Here is a 27370-nt window from a genome sequence, read left to right on the forward strand (position 1 = left end):
GTCACGCTCCTGCGCCGCCTTGCTGCACTCCTCCTCCTTGGCGTGCAGTGCGGTTTGGGCTTTGCCCAGGCGCCGCTGCAGGTCAGCGTTGGCTCCTGCAAAGACAAGAAACAGAAGAAAATCAATAAGTTGACCAAAAAGAAAAGTAGTTGCCGGGAGATCCGGCCCGACTGCTCAGTAGTCGGCCCGAATCTCGGGGGCTACACCCCGCGGGTGCGTTGTCGCGCCCCCGCAAGAGAGAAAGGACAGAGGCTTACTCTGGCTGTCGGACAAGTCGGCAGTCCGCTTCGCCAACTCCTGGACCTGGGAGTTGTAGGCGGCCGCGCGGATATTGTGGTAATCCTGCAACGAAGACAACAAGAGAAAAGGAAAAGTCAGCACTCGGAACTTGCCTTTAAGTTCCGAGCCGCCTGCTCAGTAGTCGGCCCGAAACTCGGGGGCTACACTCAGTGGGTGCGCTGGCGCGCGCCCACAGAAGATTACAAGGATCAAAAACAAAGCAAAGAAGCATACCCAGATGGCTGCTCGCGTCGACGGGAATGCCTTCGTGTACTGCTGGAGGGCGGTGCCTTGGGCCTAAAGCTGGGCCTGAACGTCCTGAGCAGCCTTGTTCAGCACGCTCGTCCCGCCCCCAGGCGTCCACTCTGGCGGACGGTGCTGGTGGCCTCTACATCTGGGGCCGACGAGCTTGCGGCCTCGATCTCCTGCGGCTGTGGCGCTGAAGCCGCATTCGCCGCACGCCGGCGCGCCGGAGCACGGACCATGGGGGTCGCCCCCATCACCCGCTTGTCGCCGACCGGTGGCGCCAGCGGCACGTCAGGACTACTGCCTGGGGCCTCGGCAGTCGGTGCTTGCGGGGGCACCTCCGCCCCCAAGATAATGATGTCGCCCCTCCCCTCTCCATGACCAGCTGGTCGTTGCCGGCTCCTCCAGTCGGTGCCGGGACCTCGGGCATGGGTGGCGCGGCGCGCAGGGGGATGATGAGTTGCGGAGTCCAGCCGCGTGCGGCCTCCTCCGCTCGTGCCTTGGCGGCCACGTCCGCTTGGGCCTTGGTCGCGGCGTCGGCTTGGGCCTTGGCGACCGCGTCCGCCTCCTCCTGCGCCGCCTTTGTTGGGGATCGTAGCAGAAATTTAAAATTTTCTACATATCACCAAGATCAATCTATGGAGTCATCTAGCAACGAGAGAGAGGGGAGTGCATCTACATACCCTTGTAGATCGCGCGCGAAAGCGTTCAAGAGAACGGGGTTGATGGAGTCGTACTCGTCGTGATCCAAATCACCGATGATCCTAGCGCCGAACGGACGGCACCTCCGCATTCAACACACGTACGAAGCGGGGACGTCTCCTCCTTCTTGATCCAGCAAGGGGGGAGGAGAAGTTGATGGAGATCCAGCAGCACGACGGCGTGGTGGTGGAAGTAGCGGGATCCCGGCAGGGCTTCGCCAAGCGCAAGCGGGGAGGAAGAGGTGTCACGGGAGGGAGGGAGGCGCCAGGGCTTGGGGTGCTGCTCCCATGCGCCTCCCCACTATATATAGGGGTGGAGGGGGCTGGTTTCTTGCCCTCCAAGTCCATTGGGGTGTTGGCAAAGTTGGGGGAAAGAAATCCCATCATTTCCCTTCCCCACCGATTGTTATCCCTCTTTTTTAGGGATCTTGATCTTATCCCTTCGGGATATGATCTTATTCCTTCTAAGGTGGGATCTTGGTGCGCCTTGACCAGGGGTGTGGGGCCTTGCCCCCACTACCCACGTTCATGTGGGTCCCCCCATGCAGGTGGGCCCCACTTCAGAACCTTCTAGAACCTTCCCGGTACAATACCGAAAAATCCCGAACATTTTCCGGTGGCCAAAATAGGACTTCCCATATATAAATCTTTACCTCCGGACCATTCTGGAACTCCTCGTGACGTCCGAGATCTCATCCAGGACTCCGAACAACTTTCGGTTAACCGCATACTAATATCTCTACAACTCTAGCGTCACCGAACCTTAAGTGTGTAGACCCTACGGGTTCGGGAGACATGCAGACAGACCGAGACGACTCTCCGGTCAATAACCAACAGTGGGATCTGGATACCCATGTTGGCTCCCACATGTTTCACGATGATCTCATCGGATGAACCACGATGTCGAGGATTCAATCAACCCCGTATACAATTCCCTTTGTCAATCGGTACGTTACTTGCCCGAGATTCGATCGTCGGTATCCCAATACCTTGTTCAATCTCGTTACCGGCAAGTCACTTTACTCGTACCGTAATGCATGACCCCGTGACCAAACACTTGGTCACATTGAGCTCATTTTGATGATGCATTACCGAGTGGGCCCAGGGATACCTCTCCGTCATACGGAGTGACAAATCCCAGTCTCGATTTGTGCCAACCCAACAGACACTTTCGGAGATACCCGTAGTGCACCTTTATAGCCACCCAGTTATGTTGTGACGTTTGGCACACCCAAAGCACTCCTATGGTATCCGGGAGTTGCACAATCTCATGGTCTAAGGAAATGATACTTGACATTTGGAAAAGCTCTAGCAAACGAACTACACGATCTTGTGCTATGCTTAGGATTGGGTCTTGTCCATCACATCATTCTCCTAATGATGTGATCCCGTTATCAATGACATCCAATGTCCATGGTCAGGAAACCATGACTATCTATTGATCAACGAGCTAGTCAACTAGAGGCTCACTAGGGACATGTTGTGGTCTATGTATTCACACATGTATTACGATTTCCGGATAACACAATTATAGCATGAACAATAGACAATTATCATGAACAAGGAAATATAATAATAACCATTTTATTATTGCCTCTAGGGCATATTTCCAACAGTCTCCCACTTGCACTAGAGTCAATAATCTAGTTACATTGTGATGAATCGAAAACCCATAGAGTTCTGGTGTTGATCATGTTTTGCTCTAGGGAGAGGTTTAGTCAACGGATCTGCTACATTCAGGTCTGTATGTACTTTACAAATACCTATGTCTCCATTTTGAACATTTTCACGAATGGAGTTGAAGCGACGCTTGATATGCCTGGTCTTCCTGTGAAACCTAGGCTCCTTGGCAAGGGCAATAGCTCCAGTATTGTCACAGAAGAGAGTCATCGGGCCCAACGCATTGGGAATAACTCCTAGGTCGGTAATGAACTCTTTCACCCAGATTGCTTCTTGTGCTGCCTCTGAGGCCGCCATGTATTCCGCTTCACATGTAGATCCCGCCACAACGCTTTGCTTGCAACTGCACCAGCTTACTGCCCCACCATTTAAAATATACACGTATCCGCTTTGTGACTTAGAGTCATCCAGATCTGTGTCGAAGCTAGCATCGACGTAACCCTTTACGACGAGCTCTTCGTCACCTCCATAAACGAGAAACATATCCTTAGTCCTCTTCAGGTACTTCAGGATATTCTTGACCGCTGTCCGGTGTTCCATGCCGGGATTACTTTGGTACCTTCCTACCAAACTTACGACAAGGTTTACATCAGGTCTGGTACACAGCATGGCATACATAATAGACCCTATGGCCGAGGCATAGGGGACGACACTCATCTTTTCTCTATCTTCTGCCGTGGTCGGGCATTGAGCCGTGCTCAATTGCACACCTTGCAATACAGGCAAGAACCCCTTCTTGGACTGATCCATATTGAACTTCTTCAATATCTTGTCAAGGTACGTACTTTGTGAAAGACCAATGAGGCGTCTTGATCTATCTCTATAGATCTTGATGCCTAATATATAAGCAGCTTCTCCAAGGTCCTTCATTGAAAAACACTTGTTCAAGTAGGCCTTTATGCTTCCCAAGAATTCTATATCATTTCCCATCAACAGTATGTCATCCACATATAATATGAGAAATGCTACAGAGCTCCCACTCACTTTCTTGTAAACACATGCTTCTCCATAAGTCTGTGTAAACCCAAACGCTTTGATCATCTCATCAAATCGAATGTTCCAACTCCGAGATGCTTGCACCAGCCCATAGATGGAGCGCTGGAGCTTGCATACCTTGTTAGTATTCTTAGGATCGACAAAACCTTCCGACTGCATCATATACAATTCTTCCTTAAGAAAGCCGTTAAGGAATGCCGTTTTGACGTCCATTTGCCATATCTCATAATCATAGTATGCGGCAATTGCTAACATGATTCGGACGGACTTCAGCTTCGCTACGGGTGAGAAAGTCTCATCGTAGTCAACCCCTTGAACTTGTCGATAACCCTTAGCGACAAGTCGAGCTTTATAGATGGTAACATTACCATCCACGTCCGTCTTCTTCTTAAAGATCCATTTGTTTTCTATCGCTCTCCGATCATCGGGCAAGTCTGTCAAAGTCCACACTTTGTTTTCATACATGGATCCTATCTCGGATTGCATGGCTTCAAGCCATTTGTTGGAATTTGGGCCCGCCATTGCTTCTTCATAGTTCGAAGGTTCACCGTTGTCTAACAACATGATTTCCAGGACAGGGTTGCCATACCACTCTGGTGTGGAACGTGTCCTCGTGGACCTACGAAGTTCAGTAGTAACTTGATCCGAAGTACCTTGATCATCATCACTAGCTTCCTCTCTAGTCAGTGCAGGCACCAGAGGAACATCTTCCTGAGCTGCGCTACTTTCCGGTTCAAGAGGTAGTACTTCATCAAGTTCCACTTTCCTCCCACTTACTTCTTTCGAGAGAAACTCTTTCTCTAGAAAGGACCCGTTCTTGGCAACAAAGATCTTGCCTTCGGATCTGAGGTAGAAGGTATACCCAATGGTTTCCTTAGGGTATCCTATGAAGACGCATTTTTCCGACTTGGGTTCGAGCTTTTCAGGTTGAAGTTTCTTGACATAAGCAGCGCATCCTCAAACTTTTAGAAATGACAGCTTAGGTTTCTTCCCAAACCATAATTCATACGGTGTCGTCTCAACGGATTTCTACGGAGCCCTATTTAAAGTGAATGCGGCAGTCTCTAAAGCATAGCCCCAAAATGAGAGCGGTAGATCGGTAAGAGACATCATAGATCGCACCATATCCAATAGAGTGTGATTACGACGTTCGGACACACCATTTCGCTAAGGTGTTCCAGGCGGCGTGAGTTGTGAAACTATTCCACATTTCCTTAAGTGTGTGCCAAATTTGTGACTCAAATATTCCCCTCCACGATCTGATCGTAAGAACTTTATTTTCCTGTCACGTTGATTCTCAACCTCACTCTGAAATTCCTTGAACTTTTCAAAGGTCTCAGACTTGTGTTTCATTAGGTAGACATACCCATATCTACTCAAGTCATCAGTGAGAGTGAGAACATAACGATAGCCACCGCGAGCCTCAACACTCATTGGACCGCACACATCAGTATGTATGATTTCCAATAAGTTGGTTGCTCGCTCCATTGTTCCGGAGAACGGAGTCTTGGTCATCTTACCCATGAGACATGGTTCGCACGTGTCAAATGATTCGTAATCAAGAGACTCCAAAAGTCCATCTGCATGGAGCTTCTTCATGCGTTTGACACCAATGTGACCAAGACGGCAGTGCCACAAGTATGTGGGACTATCATTATCAACCTTACATCTTTTGGTATTCACACTATGAATATGTGTAACACTACGTTCGAGATTCATTAAGAATAAACCATTAACCAGCGGGGCATGACCATGAAACATATCTCTCATATAAATAGAACAACCATTATTCTCGGATTTAAATGAGTAGCCATCTCGAATTAAACGAGATCCTGATACAATGTTCATGCTCAAAGCTGACACTAAATAACAATTATTGAGGTTTAAAACTAATCCCGTAGGTAAATGTAGAGGTAGCGTGCCGACGGCGATCACATCGACCTTGGAACCATTCCCGACGCGCATCGTCACCTCGTCCTTTGCCAGTCTCCGTTTATTCCGCAGCTCCTGCTTTGAGTTACAAATATGAGCAACCGCACCGGTATCAAATACCCAGGAGCTACTACGAGTGCTGGTAAGGTACACATCAATAACATGTATATCACATATACCTTTGGTGTTGCCGGCCTTCTTGTCCGCTAAGTACTTGGGGCAGTTCTGCTTCCAGTGACCACTTCCCTTGCAATAAAAGCACTCAGTCTCAGGCTTGGGTCCATTCTTTGGCTTCTTCCCGGCAACTGGCTTACCGGGCGCGGCAACTCCCTTGCCGTCCTTCTTGAAGTTCTTCTTACCCTTGCCTTTCTTGAACTTAGTGGTTTTATTCACCATCAACACTTGATGTTCCTTTTTGATCTCCACCTCCGCTGATTTCAGCATTGAATATACCTCAGGAATGGTCTTTTCCATCCCCTGCATATTGAAGTTCATCACAAAGCTCTTGTAGCTCGGTGGAAGCGACTGAAGGATTCTGTCAATGACCGCGTCATCCGGGAGATTAACTCCCAGCTGAGTCAAGCGGTTGTGTAACCCAGACATTTTGAGTATGTGCTCACTGACAGAACTATTTTCCTCCATCTTACAACTGAAGAACTTGTCGGAGACTTCATATCTCTCGACCCGGGCATGAGCTTGGAAAACCATTTTCAGCTCTTCGAACATCTCATATGCTCCGTGTTGCTCAAAACGCTTTTGGAGCCCCGGTTCTAAGCTGTAAAGCATGCCGCACTGAACGAGGGAGTAATCATCAGCACGCTGCTGCCAAGCGTTCATAACGTCTTGGTTCTCTGGGATGGGTGCGTCACCTAGCGGTGCTTCTAGGACATAATCTTTCTTGGCAGCTATGAGGATGATCCTCAGGTTCCGGACCCAGTCCGTATAGTTGCTGCCATCATCTTTCAGCTTGGTTTTCTCTAGGAACGCGTTGAAGTTGAGGGCAACATTAGCGTGGGCCATTTGATCTACAAGACATATTGTAAAGATTTTAGACTAAGTTCATGATAATTAAGTTCATCTAATCAAATTATTCAATGAACTCCCACTCAGATAGACATCCCTCTAGTCATCTAAGTGAAACATGATCCGAGTCAACTAGGCCGTGTCCGATCATCACGTGAGACGGACTAGTCAACATCGGTGAACATCTTCATGTTGATCGTATCTTCTATACGACTCATGCTCGACCTTTCGGTCTTCCGTGTTCCGAGGCCATGTCTGTACATGCTAGGCTCGTCAAGTCAACCTAAGTGTATTGCGTGTGTAAATCTGGCTTACACCCGTTGTATTCGAACGTTAGAATCTATCACACCCGATCATCACGTGGTGCTTCGAAACAACGAACCTTCGCAACGGTGCACAGTTAGGGGGAACACTTTCTTGAAATTATTGCGAGGGATCATCTTATTTAAGCTACCGTCGTTCTAAGCAAATAAGATGTAAAACATGATAAACATCACATGCAATCAAATAGTGACATGATATGGCCAGTATCATATTGCTCCTTTGATCTCCATCTTCGGGGCGCCATGATCATCTTCGTCACCGGCATGACACCATGATCTCCATCATCGTGTCTTCATGAAGTTGTCACGCCAACGATTACTTCTACTTCTATGGCTAACGTGTTTAGCAATAAAGTAAAGTAATTTACATGGCGTTATTCAATGACACGCAGGTCATACAAAAAATAAAGACAACTCCTATGGCTCCTGCCGGTTGTCATACTCATCGACATGCAAGTCGTGATTCCTATTACAAGAACATGATCAATCTCATACATCACATATATTTCATTCATCACATCCTTTTGGCCATATCACATCACAAGGCATATGCTGCAAAAACAAGTTAGACGTCCTCTAATTGTTGTTGCATGTTTTTACGTGGCTTCTATAGGTTTCTAGCAAGAACGTTTCTTACCTACGTAAAACCACAATGTGATATGCCAACTTCTATTTACCCTTCATAAGGACCCTTTTCATCGAATCCGATTCGACTAAAGTGGGAGAGACAGACACCCGCTAGCCACCTTATGCAACTAGTGCATGTCAGTCGGTGGAACCTGTCTCACGTAAGCGTACGTGTAAGGTCGGTCCGGGCCGCTTCATCCCACGATGCCGCCGAAACAAGATAAGACTAGTAGTGGCAAGAAAATTGACAACATCTACGCCCACAACAAGTTTGTGTTCTACTCGTGCATAGAAACTACGCATAGACCTAGCTCATGATGCCACTGTTGGGGATCGTAGCAGAAATTTAAAATTTTCTACGTATCACCAAGATCAATCTATGGAGTCATCTAGCAACGAGAGAGAGGGGAGTGCATCTACATACCCTTGTAGATCGCGCGCGGAAGCGTTCAAGAGAACGGGGTTGATGGAGTCGTACTCGTCGTGATCCAAATCACCGATGATCCTAGCGCCGAACGGACGGCACCTCCGCGTTCAACACACGTACGGAGCGGGGACGTCTCCTCCTTCTTGATCCAGCAAGGGGGGAGGAGAAGTTGATGGAGATCCAGCAGCACGACGGCGTGGTGGTGGAAGTAGCGGGATCCCGGCAGGGCTTTGCCAAGCGCAAGCGGGGAGGAAGAGGTGTCACGGGAGGGAGGGAGGCGCCAGGGCTTGGGGTGCTGCTCCCATGCGCCTCCCCACTATATATAGGGGTGGAGGGGGCTGGTTTCTTGCCCTCCAAGTCCATTGGGGCGTTGGCAAAGGTGGGGGAAAGAAATCCCATCATTTCCCTTCCCCACCGATTGTTATCCCCCTTTTTTAGGGATCTTGATCTTATCCCTTCGGGATATGATCTTATTCCTTCTAAGGTGGGATCTTGGTGCGCCTTGACCAGGGGTGTGGGGCCTTGCCCCCACTACCCACGTTCATGTGGGTCCCCCCATGCAGGTGGGCCCCACTTTGGAACCTTCTAGAACCTTCCCGGTACAATACCGAAAAATCCCGAACATTTTCCGGTGGCCAAAATAGGACTTCCCATATATAAATCTTTACCTCCGGACCATTCCGGAACTCCTCGTGACGTCCGGGATCTCATCCGGGACTCCGAACAACTTTCGGTTAACCGCATACTAATATCTCTACAACTCTAGCGTCACCGAACCTTAAGTGTGTAGACCCTACGGGTTCGGGAGACATGCAGACATGACCGAGACGACTCTCCGGTCAATAACCAACAGCGGGATCTGGATACCCATGTTGGCTCCCACATGTTCCACGATGATCTCATCGGATGAACCACGATGTCGAGGATTCAATCAATCCCGTATACAATTCCCTTTGTCAATCGGTACGTTACTTGCCCGAGATTCGATCGTCGGTATCCCAATACCTTGTTCAATCTCGTTACCGGCAAGTCACTTTACTCGTACCGTAATGCATGATCCCGTGACCAAACACTTGGTCACATTGAGCTCATTATGATGATGCATTACCGAGTGGGCCCAGAGATACCTCTCCGTCATACGGAGTGACAAATCCCAGTCTCGATTCGTGCCAACCCAACAGACACTTTCGGAGATACCCGTAGTGCACCTTTATAGCCACCCAGTTACGTTGTGACGTTTGGCACACCCAAAGCACTCCTATGGTATCCGGGAGTTGCACAATCTCATGGTCTAAGGAAATGATACTTGACATTTGGAAAAGCTCTAGCAAACGAACTACACGATCTTGTGCTATGCTTAGGATTGGGTCTTGTCCATCACATCATTCTCCTAATGATGTGATCCCGTTACCAATGACATCCAATGTCCATAGTCAGGAAACCATGACTATCTGTTGATCAACGAGCTAGTCAACTAGAGGCTCACTAGGGACATGTTGTGGTCTATGTATTCACACATGTATTACGATTTCCGGATAACACAATTATAGCATGAACAATAGACAATTATCATGAACAAGGAAATATAATAATAACCATTTTATTATTGCCTCTAGGGCATATTTCCAACAGCCTTGGCCGCCTCCCTCTGCCGCTCCGCCTCCTGCCGCTCCTCGCGCACCTCCCGCGCGTTCTTCTCTGTCGCCTCCTGGAGGTCGGCGAGCGGGTCTATGCGGCGGGTGTTGGCGGAGCCCTCCGCTGCCCCGATCACGGAAGCAGAGGTCGACCGCTCAAGAGAGAGCGGGGCCCTGTTCAAGCAAGACAAGAGAAAACTCAGACAGAGTTTGCAAGAAAGAAGAAAAGAAAGCACAAGAGAAACGAAGCACTTACGCAGACACCGTCGGGGGCTGCTTCGGGGCCCTCTGGAACTGGACCGCCTTCGTGGCGGCCTCCTGCTGCCTGGTCACGGCGACCATGTTCCCGGGCTTCTTCGGCCGGCTACCGGACTACGGTGGGCCGGCTCGACGCTTCTGCGTGCCGCCTGGTGCAGTCGGGGCGGCTGAGGAGCCCACGCCCGTCTTGTCGGCGCCGGGCGGGCGGCGCGGCTCGGCCTCCTCCTCATCGTCGTCCGGCCAGTCCTTGACGCCGCCTCCTCCGCCACCACCACCTGTGGCGTCGTCCTCCTCCATGGCGGCCGTCCCCAAGTCGGGGTCGTCCACGTCACTCACTGACCGGTCCGGCAGGTACTCATGACCCTGCTCCAGGGCGTCGGCTGCCGGCTAGGATGTGAGGATCTGCATCGTGACCGACTGATCAGGCGGCAAAGCAGAACCCGGCAAACAAAGAGAAAAAAGAGTTAAGGACTCACCGCGGGCGGCGGGTCTGCGCGGGAGTACGACCGCTTGCCGAACTGCCACTCTCCCTCCGAGAGTTTGCAGTTCGAGATGTAGTTCACCAGCCGGGCCACCTCCGTGTCCGGCATCTCCTTGGTGCACATCCGGCGCGGGTCTTGATGCCCGCTCATCCGACTGATCATGTGAGGCCAGCCTTGAAGAGGGAGCACTCGGTGCACCACAAAGGCGGTCAGCAAGTCCGAGGCCTTGAGGCCCTCCAACTCCGTCATCACCTTGAGGCGGGCGATGGTGGCAATGGAGGCGGCCGACAACGTCCTTGGCTTGAAAGTCCGGTTGGTGCGGGGCTCAGCCGGCGGGCCGGCTGTATAAGCCGGCAGGTTGACGAAGTCGTGCGTCAGGTGGACGTTCTTGATGTAGAAGTAAGATGTTTGCCACAGCTTGACCGACTGTGACAAGTTGATGACCGGGAAGCAGTTCCCGTCGCCCGGACGCCACACCGCGACGAAGGCTCCGCACTGAGCCGCCTCCTTCTTGGCGGCGGTGCCGAGCTTGGTGTAGAAGAACTCCCCCCAGAGCTCGAGGGTGGGGAGAACGCCGAGGTAACCCTCGCAGAGAGTAACAAAGGCGGACAACAGCACCACCGTGTTTCGTGTGAGGTGGTGCGGCTGGAGTCGATAGAACTGAAGGAAGGAGCGGAAGAAGCCGCTTGCCGGCAGGCCGAAGCCGCGAAGGAAATGCGACCAGAAGACGACGCGTTCGCCGTCCTCCGGCGCTGGCGAGATCTCTGTTTCGGGCGAAGGACGTACCCATACGTAGTTCTCGTCGGGCAGCCGCCGCGTCTGGCGGAGGAAGGCGAGGTGATCCTCGTGGACGTTGGAGCCGTCCCAAGCGCCGGCCTGTTCGCGCGCCATGAGAGCTTGGGCCCGACGGAGGCGCGGCGCGGCGACGAACGAGCGAGCCCGCGGTGGAGCAGCAACGCCGCGGGAGGAGAATCTCGGCGACGATGAGCTGCGGCAGTGTGTCGGCAAGAGGCAGGGACGCTGCCGCGGCGAAGAGAGGAAGGAAGGAAATGACGAAGGGAGAGGAGGGCGCGCGTGCGTTTGCCGCCCCCTCCTCCCCCTACTTATAGCCCTAGGCGGCGGAGCCGAGGGGGCGAGAACATGGGGGGACGTGGGATTAACTGCGCCCATGACCCCACGCCCCTGCATTTACCGTGCAGTAACGATGTGTAGTTAATGCGCCACGGAATCCTAACTGTTCGCCTCGGCCGCAGCGGATCCGCGCGCTCGCCGAGGCACGGTAGTGGTGGGCCCCAGCCTGCAGCGACGTCCCGTCGCGCGCGTTGGCTGGCAGGCTGGCCCGACTGGCTGACGCCGCGTGGCGTGCGGGCAACGGGCGGCAAGCCTGGTGCCCGGCTGGCGTGCCACCTGGATCCCGCTGCGACGTTTCGAAATCACCAGGCGGCCTGCCTGGTCGCACCCAACTCCCACCAGTCGGCGCTCCGGAAGATGGACGAAGCAAAGCAACCAGAACCCTCGGAGTAGGAAGCTGCTGAGGCTCCTCGCCTCTTTCAGCCGCGGCGCCCCACCAGCTTCGGGGACTACTGTCGGAGTAAATGACCACGGGTAGCCTCATAAGCCTCCCGCGGTATTTCAAGACATCGGGGCCGGCTACGCCCCTCAAGCCTCAAAGAGGAAGAGCCGCCTTCTCGGAGCTGGCTGGTCCAAGCGGCCGGTTGCCAGAAGGCGGCAACCCCCTGATGGCGGCCACGAGGTGGGCCGGCTCCTAGCAGGCGGCCCCCTCTGCTCCCTTGAAGTTAGCACCCACATAATCACGACGAGACGGGGCGTGGCTACAGTGTAGCCTGCCACCCCCGAATCCAGGGTGGAGCGTGGCCACAGTGCAGCGTACTGGACGGACATCCCTCGCCCGGCGCGGCACTGTTGCCACGCAGCCCGTGACATCACCCATGACAGAGGAGGCCATGCTCCCACTACGGGCTATCGGTACAGCCCACAGGCGGCAGCCCTACTTGCCAGTGAGAACCCAGAAGGCGGCAGGCCCTGACCAGTCAACGAGGGGGAGGCCGACTCCCCACCAGGCGGCCCTCCCCCTCCCTCAAAGTCCGTGCGCCATTAACCAGAAGAGACAGGGGATGGCTACAGTGAACGCCCACCAGGCGGCGGCACTGTAGCCACGCTCTCCCCGACCAAGCATGCATCATAAGTGGCGCGGCCACAGTATTAAGCAGTCGGTAGGACCCGCGAGCGGCGGGCACGGCCTGTCGATGACGTACGAGACAGCCGGCGGGACCCACCCGGCGGCGGGCCCCAGCGGCCGGCAGAGAAGTCGGCGACCATAGACACTGACAGCCGGGTCCTACACCCGGCCGGATTACCGTTTGTACCCCTGGGGGTAGGCCTATATAAACCCCCCCAGGGCACCCATGCAAAGGGTTCAGCCTCATAGAGACCACACACACACCCATAGAGAGAGCGAAGCTAGGGCTAGCCTTGTTCTTCTTCCTCCTCTAGAGAAACAGCTCAAGGAGCAAGCTTGTAGCCACCATTGTTGGTTTAGTGATCATGCGGAGACCCCGCAGAGCAGGACTAGGGGTGTTGTCTCCTAGGAGAGCCCCGGACCTGGGTAAAGTTCGCCGGCGTGCGTGTCTACGCCTCATCCCGTTTCCTGGCACCGACGACGTCTTACTCTCCCTCACCATGATAAGCCATCCTTTGGCATATGTCGCACGACACCCCCGACAAGGAGGCCGGCCAAGGTGTGGCGCGCCAAGGGGGGAGTCCTACTTGGACTCCCGGTCCAAGTAGGATTCGCCCCCCCTTTCCTATTCCAAGAAGGAGAAGGGGGAAAGAGAAGGAGGAGAAGAAGGAAAGGGGGGCCGCCCCCAACCCTAGTCCAATTCGGTTTGGGCTTGGGGGGGCGCCTCCACCTGGCCGCCTGCCTCCTCTCTCCTCAAGGGCCCATGAAGGCCCATTAACCCCCCGGGGGGTTCCGGTAACCCCCCGGTACTCCGGAAAATGTCCGAACCTTTCCGAAACTATTCCGGTGTCCAAACATAACCTTCCAATATATCAATCTTTATGTCTCGACCATTTCGAAACTCCTCATCATGTACGTGATCTCATCCGGGACTCTGAACAAACTTCGGTACATCAAATCACATAACTCATAATACAAATCGTCATCGAACATTAAGCGTGCGGACCCTACGGGTTCGAGAACTATGTAGACATGACCGAGACACATCTCCGGTCAATAACCAATAGTGGAACCTGGATGCTCATGTTGGCTCCTACATATTCTACGAAGATCTTTATCGGTCAAACCGCATAACAACATACGTTGTTCCCTTTGTCATCGGTATGTTACTTGCCCGAGATTCGGTCGTTGGTATCATCATACCTAGTTCAATCTCATTACCGGCAAGTCTCTTTACTCGTTCCATAATGCATCATCCCGCAACTAACTATTAGTCACATTGTTTGCAAGGCTTATAGTGATGAGCATTACCGAGAGGGCCCAGAGATACCTCTCCGATGCACGGAATGACAAATCCTAATCTCGATCTATGCCAACTCAACAAACACCTTCGGAGACACCTGTAGAGCATCTTTATAACCACCCAGTTACGTTGTGACGTTTGATAGCACACAAGGTGTTCCTCCGGTATTCGAGAGTTGCATAATCTCATAGTCAGAGGAACATGTATAAGTCATGATGAAAGCATTAGCAATAAAACTAAACGATCATTTGTGCTAAGCTAACGGATGGGTCTTGTCCATCACATCATTCTCTAATGATGTGATCCCGTTCATCAAATGACAACACATGTCTATGGTCAGGAAACTTAACCATCTTTGATTAACGAGCTAGTCTAGTAGAGGCATACTAGGGACACTCTGTTTTTCTATGTATTCACACATGTACTAAGTTTCCGGTTAATACAATTCTAGCATGAATAATAAACATTTATCATGATATAAGGAAGTATAAATAACAACTTTATTATTGCCTCTAGGGCATATTTCCTTCACTTCTGACTCTATCATGACTCATAAATCAAAATAAAAAAATGCAACAGCTGTTCTTCTGACTCTATTTATCGAGTTCCCAAGCTATTTCCATTCAATTTCATATGAAAAGTCGATTCCACAAGAAATATTTAGATTGGAGAATTTCATAGCCACAATACAATGCAGTAATAGGAGTGCAATTTCAGTGAAATATTTGTCGTTTGAGTTGGTCCTTCCAACGATAATGAACATCATTGTTCTTCCATTTTTTTATTAACTTCATTTCTACTTAATGCAACATCCAATCATTTTTCAAAATATGCCTGATTCAAATTTCATCATATGCTTCTATCATCTTTGATTTATAACTTTGTTTTCTATAAAAATGGGTAGGCGCGGCAACGCGCGTCTTCATGTTCTAGTAGATTTTAGTTGTTGGGGAGAGCTATGCGTCGGCCGAATGATAACTTCCGGTTATCCCCTGGCTCCTCCATCATCAGATCAGCCGCGATCCAATGGCCCACAGTGCATCATTCTTCTAGCTTCACAACATCGGTCATGTTTCAAACACATCACAAAGTTGCAATTTACCCCACACATCTCCCCTTCGCAAAAGCAGCATCACATATTGACCATGTTTTAGAAACATTAGTGAAGTTGCAATTCGGCAAGCTCGCAGACCCTTCTCAGCAACATCAGTGATGTTTTAGAAATGACGGTGAAGTTGCAATTTGGCAAGCTCGCAACATCCACACCTTCGCAACACGGGCGCCTCCGCAACACAGGCGATGTTTCAGAAACGACGGTGACGTTGCAATCCGCCGGGCTCATGGCACCAGCACCTCCTGCACTAGGCGCTCCCTTCGTGGAACCACAAGCAACGTCGCTGTCCGGTTCAAAGCAGCCACTCAACGCCCTCAGAACATCCTCACTCGTAGCCGGCCATTCATCGCACCAGCTCACAACATCCCCCAGCATTTGCAGCAATGGTATAGAGAGAGAAAGTTACGCACGGGGGACATGTGTCGCATGCGCTACACGTCTAGCAGCGGGGCTCTAACAGAGCTGAGTATGAGATGGGTTGCTCCGCAATGTATGAGTAAAGATTGATCAGAAGATCGTGGAGGCAGCCGACGCACGCGTATGATCAGCCGGGTGAACGCAAGCGTTTCCCTTATCCGTTTGTGTTGTTTTTGGTTGTTCTTAGTTTTTGGTTGCTCTGCGAGCCCACCAAACGATGTATTCAGTTGAACCAAACACCCGATCCCTATAAAATACAAAATTCTTAATTGTACTGTTTTCAGGTGAAAATTTATGTAAACTAATTAGTACCACCAATCTTTCAATTTAAGCTGTGAATTCTTAAATTACACCTCAGTGTAACCACAAACGGTGTCTCTTATTTGTTCAGCTTGAAGCACAAACTTCAAAACCACAGTACTACAAATACAGTGCATACATCAAGCTGAAATCAATAACACACACACAGCACATACACTGCAAACCACAACATCCACAAATTGCTAACACATCTGATACCAGGAACAGGAACCCATAGCTGCAGCTTCATCAAACCAGGTTGCAATAACATTCAGTCGGGCGCAACTTACAGGGTAACACCAGGGACGTGAACCCATTCCAGCTGTAGCACGACAGAGCCACTGTCAACATTCTTCAGCTTCAGAATCAAGTCTTGGACGACCTTGCCATTCTTCCACGATACGTGGCTCTCACCGCCAAGGTAGTTTGTGCCAACCGGGTAGATCGTCTTGATCCTGGTTCCATCAGAGGCATGCTTTAGATCCAGCTTTGCAGCGTCATAGGTATCAGTTACGTTGAACTCAGCCACTCCCATGCTGTCATCCGCTGTGAATTTGTCCTCATCAAAAACCTCCTGCATGATGTTTTTGCCAGGTGGATATATAAGTGTTCATTTAATATCTTCACCAACCATCTGTGGATCTATGGTGTAAAAGGCCCCCTATCTTTTACTGTATGTTTCAGCACAGAAGAAAATTCTATGCAATCATTTTTGGAGGCTTCTTTCAGAAATTGGTTAAAATACTACTGTATATAACAAATACTGAAGTTCCTTTCAACTTCAGGTTACACAAAATATGTACACACAAAATTTCAGTAGAGTTTACTTGATGAAGAAACTCAAACAGCAAACTTACAAGTTTCACTGGCTTTGTAGGATTTGTGACAGGGAGCACCAGTACGTCATTCCATAAGGGATTGGCATTTTTCTTCTGAACGCTAGTCTTCACCTTCTACACCATGAGGAAATAAAACTTCAGTAACACAGATAGATAGTGAAATTAGCAGTAATGCTGAGAAACACGATAGCTGTCCATGTCACTGGACCTGAAGTCAACTGTAGAAATTACAGTTTATATAATCATAGTGCATAATAGTGAACTGAAAATCTGACATCATGCCACTGTGCAAAATTTATAGCATTCAACCAACTCTATCAAAGGCTAGCAACAATTCCACGAGGAGATAAAATAGAACTAGACCTGTTCGTACAGAACTATTGAGTGTATTATATAAACCATTGGGTAGGTAATCATGCAGCACAGCAAGCCCTTTTTTCTATTTGAGAAGAGCCAAGCCCTTGTTAACACACAAGATAATCTTAAATAAACAAAAAAGTAAGATACTCAGTGATTTATCTTAGAAATTGACAGCTATGAATAACAAAATAGCAATCTAGAACATGTTAGCTGACCAATCTAAAAAAAAGCTGACCATTTAACCGATGATATACCATTTTGATTAGCCTATCAGTGTGGGAATCATCCAAAGGCCGCTTACTGTACTAATTCATCATCAACTAAATGGACATAACATCATGATTTTTCGATTTTAGGTGAACTTTTAGGTTTTGTACTCTGCTATGCAGTTAAACAACTGGGCATTCACATTTCCATCACGATTTTCTTGTTTTGAGCTTGACTTATTTCATGATTTGATATACTGCTGTTCAGTAGTTCAGTTCAACATGCTGCAAAACATAACATGTCCTGTTTGCACGCCAGGAATGCGTCGGTCTTGAAATTCCATGACCAAGTGGGAACTAGTCCGATTCGAACCAATCATTTCAAAACCTGTTCATAAGGTATTAATCGGTGCCTCTCCGGTGTAACTAATATGAGAATATAAGAACCTAGCTTAACAGCAAGAAATAGCTGGTCCGTACTTATTGATCTATCAAACATCTCGTGAGCACAAAACGAATTCGGAGAAGATCGGCACCCTCCCTGACCCGATCCCCCGGATGCCGTGCCGCCACAACCTACGTATGCGTGAGTCGTTGGCTGCGACCTTTGCCACGCCGCTCTCAGCTGCCGGCGGCAACACACGGCTCCTACGTCAAGGACTGGGGAGAAGGGGATGAGGGCCGACCTGGGAGCCGTAGCAGAGGACGACATAGGGGTCGCTGGTGTGGGTGAGCGGGTCGGCGATGACGAGGTTGTGGCCTCGGACAACGCGGACGCTGAGCTTCCCGATCACCGGCTCCGACGCCATGGCAGACAAATTCTTGGCTTCTAGCCACGGGATGGGAGTAGGGCAAGAAGAGAGAATTAAGGAGCAGGTAGCTGGCTGGTGGCAGGGTGGATGCGGCCAACAGCTGGCGGCTGGCACCGGGTTTTATAGGCGGCTCCGCCAACTATGGGGACCCTCGGGCCTCGCCTACCTCGTGGACAATAATGGGCAATTTTTGAAATTAATAGTAAGTATTAATTTGTGTCGAGTAAATTGCGAATTCTGCTGCCCCTTCTATGGTTGAAGCCAGTGTTCAGCCGACCGATCTTTTCTCTTACGTCCGCCCTGTCCTACGCTTGCCACGCGTTGCCAGCCCATCGCATCTATCTTTCGTCCTTATCTACCCTGAAACACTAACGACAAATGTGTTTCTGTAGCCTACTCCCATTCCTGTAACTAGTCATCTGTTTCAAAAAGTAAACTGCAACAAGTGGTATGTTATAGACCAATTAGAAGGTACTTCTGTTGGCGCTGGCCTTCCTGACCATGATGGAGCGAACAGGGTGGCCGGACCTGAGCGGTGGCCGTCGATGCCGCCCAGGTATTGGCAGGGAAGAACCTTGTCCAACGAACCCAAGAGAGACCGCGACAACGACTCAGCCTTCCATGTCGGACGGTGCTCATCCCCTTGGCCGCCTCCGCCATGATGCAAGCCCGATAGGAGGTTTCCGTTGCTGGCGGCGAAGTGGGTGCAGGACCAGCGACCGACACCGCCAGCTCGGTCTCGCACAGCGGAAGCCGCGCGTGCCCGCCAAGCCGTGCCCGTCGCAACACCGATGAATATTTGCAACAACGGCGAATTTGCAAAACGGCGACGACAACGATGCTAGTGCTGCTGCTGCAACATATTTTATTGCAAAAAAATTCTGCAACATCATCCATGCTGTAAAAGTTGGGGAAAAAAATCTGCAACACAACCTTTGTTGTAAATATTTTTCTGCAATATGAGCTTTGTTACAAAAGGTTACGTAACATGGCCTTTGTTGTAACAATGAGGATAAGTCGTAAGATCGTCATATCAAGCGGCGACGGATCTTTTAAAAAGCTTTGCATATCCTATATCCTACTCGTTTATCTTTCATGGGATGTGTCAACATAAATTGCGCTGTGGGCAGTAGCACATGTCCCAAATCCGAGGTAATTACAGCTACAGTTCTTATGCTCTCCGACGTGTAACACGATGGTCCTCAAAGTCGTGAAATGTTCCACTATGGTCCTTATATACGATGATGCACTCCAATACGGTACTGGCAACGTCTCCCGCTACGCCCTGCACCCAGACAGATGCCATGTCAGCACACATTAGAAATATGGGTCCATATGCCAGTGCGCGATAGAGAAATTAATCAGAAAAATAAAGCGTTCGCGGTGCGTTCGATACAGAGACAAAAGGCTAGCCGGCAACATTAGCTAGCCAGCTGAGCGACATATGAATCATGTAGAGTAGTGATATAACCACAATATAGACCAATTTCCCGTATCGCTTGCGTTCAGAGAACACAAAAGCGTAGAAAAATCTTCAAGCGATTTCCCTAATACGTATTCTATCGGTTTCCTTTATAATTTATTTTACCAGGTTTGTGTTTATTTTAAATTTACCTTTTTATATAAATAATACAGTTATTGTGCATTTTAAATCTTTGTTCTTTGTTCTCTAGTAACCTGAAGAGGTAAACATCAAATTTTTCTAAAATTTATGTGGATTAAAAAAAAGAAATGCAAGAAAATTTTATGTGTCTTCATTCAGGACCACAAGCACCCACAATTATTGTGCAACCTCATTGTATTTTTCAAATACACAACTTTAAATTTTTTGACAACATGTATTTTGAATAATTTTTATATTAGTTTTAGAAATTAGTTATAGTCTTGCCCAATTATGTGCCGAACTACCGGTTCTCCTATTGTTTCCCTCCAAGTTCATGTTTATTTTTACACGAGTTTAAATTTTCAAAATTATCTATCTTCATTCAGGACCACAAACACTCACAATTACTGCTCATATTCATTGTATTTTTTATACACACAGTTACTTAAAAAGTCGACAACATATATAAAAAATTATTGTGTAATCATTATAAATTCTAGAAATGTATTAAAAATTGTTCAACTTGTATTAAAAAAAAATTCAACATGTTTCTTGATACACGTCGAACATTTGTTTTAAATACACATTGTAATTTTTTTTGAATGCATGATGAACATTTAAAAAAATACATTGACAATTTTTTAATACACATTAAACATTTTCCAAAAACTTTTTGAACATTTTTTGCAAATGCACAAACACTTTATTTATCTTTCATGGTGATTGTAATTTTTTTCTTACATTTACTTTTTCAAATGGGAAAAGATAAAAATAAACGTGAACTTGAAAAAAAAACTATTTGATTAGGAACGTGATAGTCTCTTGGAGAGGTACATGGAAGCGCACTATGTAAAAGTCTTGGTCAGAAATAATACTCCCTTTGTCTCATAATGTAAGACTTTTTTGACACTAGTGTAGTGTCAAAAAATGTCTTACATTATAAGACGGAGGGAGTAAAATCGAAGCACACTTTTGCTTCGTCGTTAGCTTATGCGTGCTTTGCAATCAGCCCACAGGTCTCAGGTTCGAACCTTGATTTTTCTATTCCTTCTCTTGTGGGTCCCATGCTTCTACTGTACACTGATGTACCACCGGACTGGGCTGCTAGGCGTACCATGAGATGTAGTCAGGACCGTATTGGAGCTTATTCTCGTATTTGAGGACCGTCGTGGAGCATTTCACGAGTTTGAGGACTGTTATGTCACGGGCCAGAGAGTACAAGGACTGTACGTGTAATTATCTCCCCAAATCCACAAGCTACAAGCCTAATTAGGCTCCGGAGGAGGTGAAGGGGCGACAGACAATGCCTCAATGAGCGGAATCGTGAAGGATTATGTCGATGTCGTCACGCTCTCGTTGACGGCTAAACACCTTCCACTGTTGCATAAAACCACAAAGTTTCTAAATTGCATCATACGGGTGACACAAGAGGAAACAAATTGGTTTTGAATTGTCCAAAGGCTCCATGTGCTCGCTCTAAAAGTCAGACAATGAGCATGATGGTCATTAGCATTACTAGACTGAACCATTTGAAAGAAGTTCATAAAGTTATAAGGGCACCACCTGCAAACGATCACTTACTGTAAACAATTTCAAAGGAATTGCGACGTCACACGCTTGAAAATATATGATTGGAGTCCTCATCCACATCACAAAACGGACATCGGCCATTTCTGCGGCCATTCGTTTTTGGACCCCAACCCATGAAGGGACCTGTCGTCACATCAAACGCATGAGAAAATATGGATCTTTAGGGGAAGTTTGATGTCCCAAATAAGGAACAACTCATCCGGGCCTGGCTTAATTAGCCGCAATAGCCCTATAAAGGGACTTTATGAAGAAGCGACCAGACGCTTCCAAGTGCCAAGACATCGATCGGGCCTCAAAGATTAGAATGGATTGCAATGCAGTCTAGAAGCCCTTCCCAAGCCGCCAACTCCACCGGGCTAAAGGCACGCCTGAAAGTGAGCGCACAAAATCCAGCACGGCCATCTCAACGGAGATATTGTGATCAGCGCAAATGGTAAAATGTTTAGCGACCTAAGCAGCAAAGGGCGCATTCGCGATCCATCTATCAAGCCATATTAACGTCATGGAGCCCATCCCAATTGAGATCGACGAACTAAGACAGAGAACCGAAAGGAGCGAAACAAGGGATTGCCAAAACCGGATCTCCTCCCGCGCTGACAAAAGGATAAGGTTGCCCATGAAGATACTTGGATTTAATAATGTCCAGCCACAACCTCCTTCATTATTTGAAACGCGCCACAACTATTTGGAGAGAAGGGCAATGTTCATATGCTTGGTTGAGATGATAGCTAGACCCCCTTGGTCTTTGGGTTTATAAATATCTACCCATTTAACCATGTGATACTTTTGCTTGTCCTTCTCCCTTTCCTAAAAAATTTGGACTTATACTTAGCAATCTCTTCATGAAGGCCTTCATAAGTGCAGAAAAGCCCCTGATAAACATGGGCAAGCTCGACAAGGATGATTTGATAAGCACCATCCGAGCCGCATTGGGGAGCAACCTGGCCTGCCAAGGCTCGACCCAATGTTGGATCTTGGTTGCCACCGGCCAGAGATCCTTCACCATGAGTTGAGAGTCACTAATTGGGATCCCTAAATATGAAGTTGGGAAGATCCCCAACCTACAATGTAGATGTTTCGCAATGCTCTAACGCTCGCCCTCAGAATAACATAATACCAAGTATCTCCTCGTATTTAGGGCCTTGGCATGCCAGGTTGGGGAAATTGCATTGCATCACTATTTTTTGTATTTAAACACTACAATACATTATCATATAATTATTTTCATGATAAGGTAGCATTCACAATAAAAAATTATTTGTTTATGATTGTCACGCCCAAGATGCGACCCTATCCTAAAGGAACACGAAGGTCCCACCAAGGATAGAAGCGCATCTTGAAGACGCTTTTGCAAGGTGAATATCATTACATCAACATTACATAATATTTGGGGATACATACAAGGCATACAAATGCCGCAAGAATACATCAATATATCAAACATAAACTCAACATCCGACTACGGATGAAACATAAACAGAAACTCAATCGGCATCCACCCTGCTAGCCCAGGCTGCCGACCTGGAACCTATCCCCTGATCGAAGAAGAAGCAGAAGAAGAACTCCAAAACAAGTAACATCGCTCTCGCGTCATGATCATCGCGAAAACCTGTACCTGCAACTGTTGTTGTAGTAATCTGTGAGCCACGAGGACTCAGCAATCCCATTACCAAGGGTATCAAGACTAGCAAAGCTTAAAGGAGAAAGGAATGGATAAGGTGGTGAGGTTGCAGCAGCGACTAAGCAATGTATGGTGGCTAACTTACGCAAATAAGAGCGAGAAGAGAAGCAAAGGAACGGTCGTGAACTAGCAATGATCAAGAAGTGATCCTGAACTCCTACTTACGTCAAACATAACCCAGAAATCGTGTTCACTTCCCGGACTCCGCCGAGAAGAGACCATCACAGCTACACACGCGGTTGAAGCGTTTTAATTAAGGTCAAGTGTCGAGTTCTCTATAACCGGATATTAACAAATTCCCATCTGCCACATAACCGCGGGCACGGCTTTCGAAAGATAATACCCTGCAGGGGTGTCCCAACTTAGCCCATTATAAGCTCTCACGGTCAACGAAGGATAATCCTTCTCCCGGGAAGACCCGATCAGTCTCGGAATCCCGGTTACAAGACATTTCGACAATGGTAAAACAAAACCAGCAAAGCCGCCCGATGCGCCGACATCCTGATAGGAGCTGCACATATCTCGGTCTCAGGGCAACACCGGATGAGACATCCTACGAGTAAAACCAGACCTCGAGTTTCCCCGAGGGGGCCCCGCAGTCTACTCAGTTCGGACCAACACTTAGAGAAGCACTGGCCCGGGGGGGGGGGTTAAATAAAGATGACCCTCGAGAGAGCGACTCCCCAGGGAAAAGAAATAGGCTAGGCAAATGGTAAAACCAAAGTTGGTCCTTGCTGGAAGAGTTTTATTCAAGGCGAACTGTCAAGGGGGTCCCATAAATCACCCAACCGTGTAAGGAACGCAAAATCCGGGAACATAACACCGGTTCGACGGAAACTAGGGCGGCAAGAGTGGAACAAAACACCAGGCATAAGGCCGAGCCTTCCACCCTTTACCAAATATATAGATGCATTAATAATATAAGAGATATTGTGGTATCCCAACATAAACATAATCCAACATGGAGCAATCTTCAACTTCACCTACAGCTAGCAACGCTATAAGAGGGGCTGAGCAAAGCGGTAACATAGCCAAACAATGGTTTGCTAGGAAGGGTGACAAAGGTTAGAGGTTCATGGCAATTTGGGAAGCTTGAAGAGCAAGTGAATAGGTAGCGCAGCAAAGCGATAGAACGAAGCAACTAGCATATCAATGATAGTAATGAGATCCAAGGTGACGGTCATCTTGCCTGTAATCCCGCTAGGAAGAAGAACGAATCCATGAAGAAGATGAAGCCACGAAGACGAACGAATCCTCACAATCGCAACGACACGTGAACTATCGAGAAGAAGCACACAACAAGGTAAACACACCACACATGAACAAGACATGATGCTCAATCAAGTATGATGCATGACAAGGCTATATGAAGCTACTCATGACAAAAGATGATGCATACAAGAACAACACATCAAGGCAAGTTTAAATGAGGCCGGAAACAACATATAACAATTTCGGTAAGTCCTCATATGCAAATTTCGAAATTGGTCCAGAACTGAATAAACCTTATGTTCAAGTTGTTAAACAGCAAGTTAAAGAGTACCATGATGATCTACACGAAATTCTAGTCAAGTTACATATAAAGTTCATTAGATTCGGAGCTACGGCCTAGAAGATATGAGCAACACAAGATAAGCATGGCATTGATGCAAAATGCATACAAACATCAAGCAAACACCTCAAAACAAGGATGCAACATGATAATATGAGACTACATGCAAAACTAAGCAAGTTTTATTTAGAGCATGCTCAAAACGGAGCAACGGTGCAACACATACACTCCAAACAAGACATAGCAACGATCTGACGAAAACAGCAACTAGGCATAATGCAAGCATCAAAACAATATGCTACAGCAACTCAACATGAAAAAAAGGCATGGACATGATGTACAGGTAAAGCACAACAAAACATGAACACTGAGCTATCTCCAGAAATCACTAGAAAATTCTCAAAAGGACATGGCAAGATTGCAAATAATAACAGGTTCACAGACTTGGCAGAAATACTGGACATGGCAGTAATAACATCAGGTAGCAATGTTCAGAGCACAAAATCAACATGCTACAGGAACTTAACATGGCAAAACAAGGCATGGCATGAATCTACTCAAAGCATATGACAAAAGTCCCTTACTGACCATAAGCCAAAAAGGACCAGAAGATATGATGGCAAGCATGTAAACATAGCAAGTTTCGTTATCAGGTTCCAAACTTAGCAGAAAACAGAGCATGGCAGAAACAATAATATGTAGGCATGTTGGTGAGCTTGATGCACTCACCACAAAGCAATGCATGACAAAATAAGCATACCTACAGCAAGATGGCATGTTTATGAAGATATCCATGGCAAGAACAAGAGCATAGCATGTATGGATCAACTATAACAAGCTTGGCAAAAATGAATATCATGTTAAGAATCTGCCAGAAATATTTTATAGCAAAAGTATAGCAAGATTGAGTCATGCTAGGGCACTCCATAATTGCAAAAAAGGGCAGGAATGGATCAAATACAACAATAGATACAAAACATCCTTACTGAACATCTCCAAAATATGCATGGATCTCTCTGTAGCATCAAGTTTACAAGGCAACAAAATAACAGCAGACAAAGACTTAGAGAAATCACCGTCCCTGAAATCAGAAACATTATGGGGCCTAGTTTGCATGCTTGTGCTAGTCACCACAGTGATCACAAAAATACATGGCATACACCTTTGGAAAGATGGCATGGCATACAACAAAACACATGTAGAGCTCATGCTCATAAGATGCACAGATTAAAAGATACAAAAATGACAAATCTCCAAGTTCTGATAAGTAACAGCAGATCACAGCAACTAGCACTCTTGCAATGGATATTTGGGCATCAAGATGGCCTCTAATGAACATGGTGCAATTTAACAAAATGTAGAGCATCTTGAGACGAACAATTCGATATATCATACATGCACAATGGATCTACGAGAAGAAAGTTACACTAGGTCAAACAAGTGCACATATTATGAAAAATCTGGGACTTAGCAGAAATAACGACCTCGAGGGGGGGCGAAGTCAACGCGGGCTGTTGACCCGATCGGGATCGGGATCGGCCGGAGTTGGAGGGGAGGCGAGCTTGGCCGGCGAGGAGCGGCGCCGTCCGGCGAGGAGCCGCGGCGGGAGGCGGCGGAGCACGGGAGGCTGGGCCGAAGTGGAGGGGCGGCGCAGGGCACGGCCCGGCGGAGGCGAGGCGCGGCCGGCTCGCGGAGGTCGCCTGCGGTAGGGAGGAGCCCGGCGGCGGCAGGGACGGGCGACCGGCGGCGGGGCCGGCCGGACGGAGGCGCGATGGGCCCCGCGGGCCCGAACCGGGCCCGGCGGGCCTGGCGCGGCGGAGACGGCGGCGGGGCGACGTGGCGCGATGCCACTGGCCGGGAGCGGCGGCGGGATCTCGTCCGGTCCGGGACGGACATGTCCGGCGGGCGAGAGGGGAAAACTAGGGTTTCGGACCCGAAATGGAGGGGGAGGGGACGTTTTTATAGCTAGAAGGAGCTAGAAGAGTCCAAACGAGGTGCGGTTTTCGCCCACGCAATCGTGATCGAACGACCGAGAGCATGGCGGAGACTTAGAGGGGTTTTGGGGCTGTTAGAAGGGGGGTTTTTCTGCAACACCCAAAAGGACTTTGCGGATGCCCGGTTAACCGTTGGAGTACAAACGACCTCCAAATGGAACGAAACTTGACCGGTGGTCTAACGGTGGTATACCAAGGCCACTTGACAAGACTCGGTCCATTCCGAGAACGTTTGACACCCGCTCACGAAAAGAGGCAAAAGGGGGCGCCGGGGAACATAGGAGTATCGGATTGCAAAACGGACAACGGGGAAAATGCTCGGAAGCATGAGACGAACACGTATGCAAATGCAATGCACATGATGACATGATATGGAACGCAGACGATGACATGGCAAAATGCAACACGCAAGCAGATGACAAGGCAAGGACGGCGAATAACTGGCAGACACCTGGCGCATCAGATCCGGGGCGTTACAATGATCTACTTACTTGAGGACAATCTGGGCTGCTGATATGTGTGAATCATACCTATAATTTTTGCTTGTTTCATGGTATATTTATATCATAATGGAATCAATTTGACATCATTTTTATCAATTTCATTGGACAAACCTATAAATCCAGTGCCCAGTGTATTTTTCTGATATTTTATTTTTTTTGACAGAATATCACTCTTTGTGGGATAAAAAAAATGTTTATGAAGTTTCAAGTCAGAAGAGCTAGTGGGCCAAAGCCCTCCAAGAGGGGGGGGGACATCCTCCACGTGGCCCCTCCACACACACACATGCG

The 27370-nt window shown here is 48.4% G+C and overlaps 1 protein-coding gene across 1 annotated transcript; it reads right to left on the reverse strand.

Moving 5' to 3' along the window:
- Positions 1 to 15989: 15989 nt before the first annotated feature.
- Positions 15990 to 18314, reverse strand: LOC123052597 (protein C2-DOMAIN ABA-RELATED 8). The gene is made up of 4 exons (XM_044475847.1): positions 18034 to 18314; positions 16800 to 16895; positions 16233 to 16516; positions 15990 to 16062 (listed from the first exon to the last, which is right to left on the reverse strand). Exons 1-4 carry the CDS (start codon positions 18154 to 18156, stop codon positions 15990 to 15992), a joined length of 576 nt encoding a protein of 191 aa, XP_044331782.1. The 5' UTR covers positions 18157 to 18314.
- Positions 18315 to 27370: the final 9056 nt, after the last annotated feature.

This window comes from Triticum aestivum, chromosome 2D (genome assembly GCF_018294505.1).
Source record: "Triticum aestivum cultivar Chinese Spring chromosome 2D, IWGSC CS RefSeq v2.1, whole genome shotgun sequence".
NCBI classification, from domain to species: Eukaryota; Viridiplantae; Streptophyta; class Magnoliopsida; order Poales; family Poaceae; genus Triticum; species Triticum aestivum.